The 6,992-nt window shown below is 49.2% G+C and overlaps 1 protein-coding gene across 3 annotated transcripts; it reads left to right on the plus strand.

Annotated features, from left to right (window-relative positions):
• The first annotated feature begins 485 nt into the window (after window positions 1-485).
• TMUB2 (transmembrane and ubiquitin like domain containing 2) lies at window positions 486-6,913 on the plus strand. Of its 3 annotated transcripts, none has more exons than XM_082440439.1 (3): window positions 486-2,921; window positions 4,850-5,398; window positions 5,651-6,913. In XM_082440439.1, the coding sequence occupies exons 2-3, from the start codon at window positions 4,875-4,877 to the stop codon at window positions 6,015-6,017; spliced, it is 891 nt and encodes a 296-aa protein (XP_082296565.1). In that variant the 5' UTR covers window positions 486-2,921; window positions 4,850-4,874; the 3' UTR covers window positions 6,018-6,913. The 3 variants fall into 3 exon arrangements, with proteins under 3 accessions (XP_082296565.1, XP_082296566.1, XP_082296564.1); XM_082440440.1 differs by having other exon boundaries at window positions 486-2,867; XM_082440438.1 differs by lacking the exon at window positions 486-2,921 and adding an exon at window positions 2,928-3,549.
• The last annotated feature ends 79 nt before the right edge of the window (window positions 6,914-6,992 follow it).

The raw sequence follows: 6,992 nt of genomic DNA on the forward strand, positions 1-6,992 counted from the left end.
TGTTTTTTGGGAAGAGAACAGTAAGGGGTGCTCTTCACACTGCCGATGGTAATGAAAATAGGTACAACATTCTAGAGGACAATGTGGCACCGTGTATCAAAAATCTTAAAAATGTGAACATCCTTTGACCCAGTAATTCCAGTTCCTGGAATTTACCCTAGGGGAAAAAAAAATCATGGATGTGTACAAATAACTGTCATAAAGATGTTTATTAAAATGCGGTTTAAAAACAAAGTACTGAAAACAATCTAAGTGTCTATCCAAGTGAGATGATTAATTTAAATAAGTATAGTGCAACGTGGAAGGTAATACTGTTGAGCAGCTATTTAAAACTGTGCTCTGATGCTACAAAAATATTCACCAACATGTGAAATGCTTTATGGTAATAGCTAAGTGAAAATAGTAAGGGACCAAATATTGGCAATAAGGTTATATTTTATATATATATATATATATATATATATTATATATATATATATATATAATACATACACACACACATACATAGAGGGGGGAGAGAGAAGGAGGGAGAACTGGATAACTTTAGCTATACCACTAACTGCATAATTTGGACAATTATTTAGTCTCTCTGAGCCTCAGTTTCCAAATCTGTAAAGTGGATACAATATGAGGTACTTGATAGGGCTCCATGAGAAAATGTATGTGAAGTGCTTAGCACAGTACCTGGCATATAATAAACTCTCAAAAGCATTAACAGTGGTTCAACTCAGTGCTTTTTCATTCCCTCAAATATTTATTGAGAGCTCTCGAGCCTGCTGTTCTCTCTATTTGGAACTTCACTTGGTAAATCTGTACTCATTCTTCAAAATTTTCTTTAACTGTACTATGATGCCCTGCCTTCTCCTGTGTTCATCACAACAAAAACACTAAACTTTAAATCCAAAAGGTACATTTATGCAGAAATTGAAACAGTAACTTTTATCTCACAAACATAATGTTGATCAAAAGAAGTCAGACAAAAGAATTGAAAGCAGGGACTCAAACAGATACTTGTACATCAGTGCTCACAGCAACATTATCTATAATGCCCCAAAGGTGGAAACAACACAAATGTCCACTGATAGATAAATGGATAAAGAAAATGTGGTATATACATACAATGGAATATTACTCAGCCTTAAAAAGGAATGAAATGATATGGTCTACAACATGGATGATCCTTGAAAACATGCTAAGTGAAATAAACCAGACAAAAAAGGACAAATATTGTATGATCCCACTTACATGAGATACCTAGAATAGGCAAATTCATAGAGACAGAAAGTAGAAATAAAGGGGGGAGGAGGGAAAGGAAATGGATAAATAAAGGAAATGGATAGTGATGATGGGTGCACAACATTGTGAATTAATGCCACTGAATTAGCCACTTAAAAATGGTAAATTTCATGTATATTTTACCACAGTAAGAAAAGACTGAAAAAGAAAAAAAGAAGCCGGACACCAAAGAGTACATACTGTTTGATTCCACTTATACAAAATACAAAAACAGAAAACTATGGTGACAGAAATCATAGTAGTGACTACTCTTTGGAAGTTAGTGGCGAAGAGGACTGAAGGGCAGTTCTGGGGTCATTTTCTATTTCTTTCTTTCTTTATTTTTGGCTGCGTTGGGTCTTTTTTGCTGCTCACGGGCTTTCTCTAGTTGTGGCGAGCGGGGGCTACTCTTTGTTGCGGTGCGCGGGCTTCTCATTGCAGTGACTTCTCTTGTTGGGGAGCACGGGCTCTAGGCGCACGGGCTTCTATAGTTGTGGCACGCGGGCTCAGTAGTTGTCGCTCGTGGGCTCTAGAGCACAGGCTCAGTAGTTGTGGCGCACGGGCTTAGTTGCTCCACGGCAAGAGGCACCTTCCTGGACCAGGGTTCGAATCCGTGTCACCTGCATTGGCAGGCGGATTCTTAACCACTGTGCCACCAGGGAAGCCCTCATTTTCTATTTCTTGATCTGAGTCCTGTTTCCACCCACGTGTTCAGTTGGTGAAAACTAACGAGCTCTTCGCTTTTGAGTTTGCCCGTCAACATTATTTACACTTCAATCAATAGTTCACCGGAAAACAATAGCAAAAACCCCAGAACGTCTTTAGAACAAATTTTAATTTCAAAAATCCGGATAAATTCTTGTAAGCTGAAGCTTTTTTCCTTGTCTTTCTTGGGGTTCCTGCTTTTCCTGTGTCCTAAGCCTTCAATGAATCTGTGCCTTCTTTTGAAATGCTTTCTTGCCTTATTTACCAAGCTTCCACACTACCTGGGGCCGCATTCTCGGAGCACCGGCTGGTGACTAAATTGTCTCCTTGTCTGTCATCTCGACTAGTCCTGAGTTGAACTCTTTGAGATCAGAAAGACCAGTCCCGGCTGATTCCGCTAACCCGGAGCTCAGTGCGCGTTGCAGAGCAGTAATAAATCAAATCAGCCCGGGAGGCTGGGAGCAAGGCCGGAAGAAATATGCTGAGAAGAGGAAAGCGCCGCTCTGGTCTACCCAGCGGTGCCAGCCCGCTCGGACATCCAGACGCGAAGCCACACCCCTTGCCCAAGCACCTCCCCTAACTCCCTCCTGGCCCCGCCCCTCACCCGTGGGCTTCTTAGGCCCCGCCCACCAGGCGTGGCCCTGCCCCGGGAGGGCCAGGATCCCGCCAACAATAACTCCGCCCCTCCTTCCGCTGAGAAACCTGTCCCTTTTATTTAAAGAATACGTTTACGTCAGCCCGCTTTACGTAGCTTGTCGTCATCAGTGCAAGGCGCGGAGGCGGAACTTCCTGTCTCTGGTTCTAACAGCTTCCGGGAGAAGCCGGAAGAGACCGGACCCTGGACAGAATCAGGGCTAGCCAGCCCCTCCCCCGGCCCCTACAGAAAGGTGAGTCCACGGGCCGTCTTGGCGAAGTCAAAACACTTAGTCTGGACGTTTCAGGTGAGGATCTCCTTCCTTATCCAGGCACAGTACCGGTCCAGATCCCTTTTAATTTCCCATGTTCCCCTGCGTACTCAAGCCCCGCCCCCAATCTCCCGGCCCCGCCCCGAAGTGTGAGGGGTGTGGATGGTTTGTGAACCCCTCAACTGACTCTACCCGTCGCGGGCTGGGAGAAGAGGGTTTGGCCACGGCGGCCGGAACTAGGCAGCCTTTCGGCTTGGGTGGACCCACGGACTCCTCTCCAGCGCCGCGGGAATAGGACCGCCCAAACGCGGAGCCTTCGCGTCAGAAAAGGCAGGATCGGGGACCCCTCGTCACCGCGCCGTCAGGGTCGCTCACGGATTGAGGAGCGAGCAAAGGCCTCTGAGGAGGGAGACCTGGGGTCCTGCCCAGTCCCTCCCCTCGAAAGTTCCCTGTGCCTGTGCCAGTCGTTTTTGCCTCTGTTCGCCGCAGTTTCCTTTTCTTTAAATCAGGGTTAATGACGTTAACCTTCTTACCATTAGGGGTTAGTTGTGGGAGTGATAAATAACTGCTACTGTTTGTTTACTGAACAATTGCAATGTGCCAGGCACTGAGCTAAGTATTTTGCTTCGATGATTTCTCGTCATCTTCAAAACAACCTTATGAGGTAGGTACTATTTTTAACCCCATTTTACTGATGAGAAAGCTGAGGCTCTGAGAAAATTGTTTGAGGTTACAGAGCTAGTAAGAGGCAAAGGGGGTTATAGTTAGTTTGGGGTTTGTTTTTGGGTTTTTTTTTTTCCTGATTCCGGGGCCCATGTACTAAATAAGGATGTGAAAAGTATTCAGATGTTGATATGTTCCGCAGTATTCTTTGAGCAGCTACTGTGGGGTTATGCTGGGCACTGTGGTACATAGAGAAATACATGTGAACCTTATCTTCCAGGAGTCTAGTAGAGAGATGGACTGGTAGATAAGTATAATGAAGTTTTATAGGTGCTGTGAGAATAGTCTGGTAATGATAATCATCAGACTGGATTTGCCCAGGGACAGCTTCGAAAGCAGCAGATTCTCCAAGGGAAAGAGTAGGTACTCCAAGGAGCAAGCAGATATCCTTCCTACCTTTCTAAGAAACTGCCGAGGGAGAACACAGGACAAGGGGGGAGACTGCGATATGGATTGTGAGAGCCATTTTGGAATCTTGTCCGAATCAGTTCTGTGCAGGTAGTGGTTTTGCATTTGTGAGCCTGCAGTGACCCAGGAGGGTGGTGCTTCTGGTGTCTGTTCTGCTTTGCTGCCAGAAGAATTTCGGAGGAGGCAGACACAATGTCCGCTGCATAGTGTCTGTTGATGGCCCCTACAGAGCTGTCCCTTTGGGGTGGTCTGACTTTGCTTTTGATAAATTAATTTTCTTTGGCTCTTGACATCTGGACCTAGATCCATGACCATGAATGAGACTGAGTTCAAATGACACAATCTGGCAAGAGTGGCTGCACTATGCCTCCAAAGGGGCCCCAAATAAAATATTCCGGGCTTTTTTGGTTTCTCTGAAGCCACCTTAGAGGCATCTCGTGGGGGGGGGGGCATAGTTGCTTTACCAATAGATAAAAATCCTAGAGAAACTCAGGGCTCAAAGAAGCAAATGTTTTCCCCACCTGCCAAAAAAACAACGAACAGTAGCAGTAGCAGCAACAAAGCTGTAAGGTTTTCCTGATGATCCATGCTTACTGGGGGGTTGGAATGTGAGAGAGGAAGGGCGTGGAACCTGAAAGCCAGCGTTTCACAGTAGAGGCAAGGGGTAAGTCCTTAGCTGTAGATTGGGGGTCCAGAGTTCGGAAGGTTTGTGTCTCTACAGGACGCTGAACTCCATTTTCTTTCAGGGCTGGGTCACTTAGAGCCTAAGTAAACAGGAAACCCGGTTGCAACCCCTCATGCCCTGCTGATGCTCTCCCCCTTTGTTCCTGCAGTGTGGACCCAGTCAGCACCCAGGCCATGGAGCTCTCTGATGTCACCCTTATTGAGGGTGTGGGTAATGAGGTGACTGTGGTGGCAGGTGTGGCGGTGCTGATTCTAGCCTTGGTCCTAGCTTGGCTCTCTACCTACGTAGCCGACAGTGGTAGCAACCAGCTCCTGGGCACTATTGTGTCAGCTGGCGACACATCCGTCCTCCACCTGGGGCAAGTGGACCATCTGGTGGCGGGCCAAGGCACCCCAGAGCCAACCGAACTCCCGCATCCATCAGAGGGTAATGATGAGAAGGCTGAAGAGGCTGGCGAAGGTGGGGGAGACTCCACAGGGGAACCCGGAGCTGGGGGTGGTATTGAGCCCAGCCTTGAGCACCTGCTTGACATCCAAGGCCTGCCCAAAAGACAAGCGGGCCCGGGGAGCAGCGGTCCAGAGGTGCCCCAGAGATCTGAGGATAGCACCTGCCTCATCAATGTGCGGCTCAAATTCCTCAATGACACCGAGGAGCTGGCTGTGGCCAGGCCAGAGGATACTGTGGGTGCTCTGAAGAGGTAAGTGGGCTGGGAAGTGGGAGGCTGCTTGTACCCCATGCCCCCAGCCTTTGGTCTTCTCGGAGGAGGCTGATACAGACGTGGGAGCAGCAGGGAAGCGTCAGGTGCAGCCCTTACAGGGCGGGTGGGGGAATACTTCCTTAGAAAGCCACCCTGCAATTTCCCCCCAGTGCCTTGCTTTGTTGGTCCAGGCCTTTCGGCCTTCTCATTCCTTGCCCTCTGTCTTTCATTCTATCTCTCTCATCCTTACAGTAAATACTTCCCTGGACAAGAAAGCCAGATGAAACTGATCTACCAGGGCCGCCTGCTGCAGGACCCAGCCCGCACACTGCGTTCCCTGAACATTACCGACAACTGTGTGATTCACTGTCACCGCTCACCCCCTGGGTCAGCTGTTCCAGGCCCCTCGGCCTCCCTGGCCCCCTCTTCAGCCACTGAGCCGCCCAGCCTCGGCGTCAGTGTGGGCAGCCTCATGGTGCCTGTGTTTGTGGTGCTGTTGGGTGTGGTCTGGTACTTCCGTATCAATTACCGCCAGTTCTTCACAGCACCTGCCACTGTCTCCCTGGTGGGGGTCACTGTCTTCTTCAGCTTCCTAGTATTTGGGATGTATGGACGATAAGGACCGTAGGGAGAAAATGAAAGGCGTGGTCTTCCTCCTTTATGGCCTCCCCCCTTTCCTGGCCAGAGCTGGGCCCAAGGGCCTGGGAGGGAAGGGTGGAAAGGATGTGGTGGGTCCCCCTCCATAGGACCCAGGAGGCAGGCATGGGGCCTCTGCTTCACGTCCACGAGGGTACGGACATCCCCTCTGTGCAAGCACAACTCAGGTAGAAATGAGAATGTCATCTTCCTTCACTTTTAAGGTCCTGAAGTTCAGAGCTGAGCTGGTGTTCCAGCTCAGTGGGGAGCCTGGGCTCTGAGGATTCCCTCCCAGCTGTGGCCCTAGCTCTTTCCATTATCCTGCATGTCTGCTCCTCAGCCCCCAGCGCTGCCTGTCAGGGCAGCTCAGCATGGCCCCAGCATACTTCTATAGGGAGCCTGGAGTATCTTTCAGGTTCCCTAGTGGAATATCCATCTTTTGAGACTGAAATCACATGGGCAGGAGTGAAGTTTGTGTCAGCCTTCCCTGTAGGCACCTGGCCACCTCTACCTTCTCCCTCCACCCCGTAGCAGGAATAGGGTGTTCTCTGTGTTCTGGATGGTTTCCAGTGTTCTTTTTTTCAAAGCACTTTGCTTATATTCTTTTTTTAAAAAAATAGTCCCTTATAGAGCTCAGTCAGGAAGGGGATTGGGGCACAAAGCCAAGCCCCCAGCATTGGGAGAGGCCGGGCCACAGCTGCTGCTACCCTAGGCCTAAGGCTGTAAGCAAGAGGCAGCTCTGGCCCTCAGCCAGTGTCCTACTCTGCCCAGCTCCAAGGACGAGCTCTGGGTATGGAGCACTGGGCCCCAGGCCCTTGCCTCTGGCGCTCTTGGATGGAGGGCCAGTATCTGTGACTGAATAAAGTTCCATTTTGTGGCCGTGGAGTCTCCTGTGACATTAAGAGAATGCCGCTGCTCTGCCCCCAGCAACATGGGAATGAGGGTGGGTAGGCCGGGC

This window comes from Balaenoptera physalus (genome assembly GCF_965194825.1).
Source record: "Balaenoptera physalus genome assembly, chromosome: 20".
NCBI classification, from domain to species: Eukaryota; Metazoa; Chordata; class Mammalia; order Artiodactyla; family Balaenopteridae; genus Balaenoptera; species Balaenoptera physalus.

Excerpts from the sequence above, each read along its gene's own strand:
- TMUB2 (XM_082440438.1), top strand. The coding sequence starts at position 3,515 with ATGATTTCTCGTCATCTTCAAAACAACCTTATGAG. Across the intron at positions 3,550-4,849 it reads CTTCAAAACAACCTTATGAG|TGTGGACCCAGTCAGCACCC; the intron begins GTAGGTACTATT and ends TTGTTCCTGCAG. Across the intron at positions 5,399-5,650 it reads ACTGTGGGTGCTCTGAAGAG|TAAATACTTCCCTGGACAAG; the intron begins GTAAGTGGGCTG and ends TCATCCTTACAG.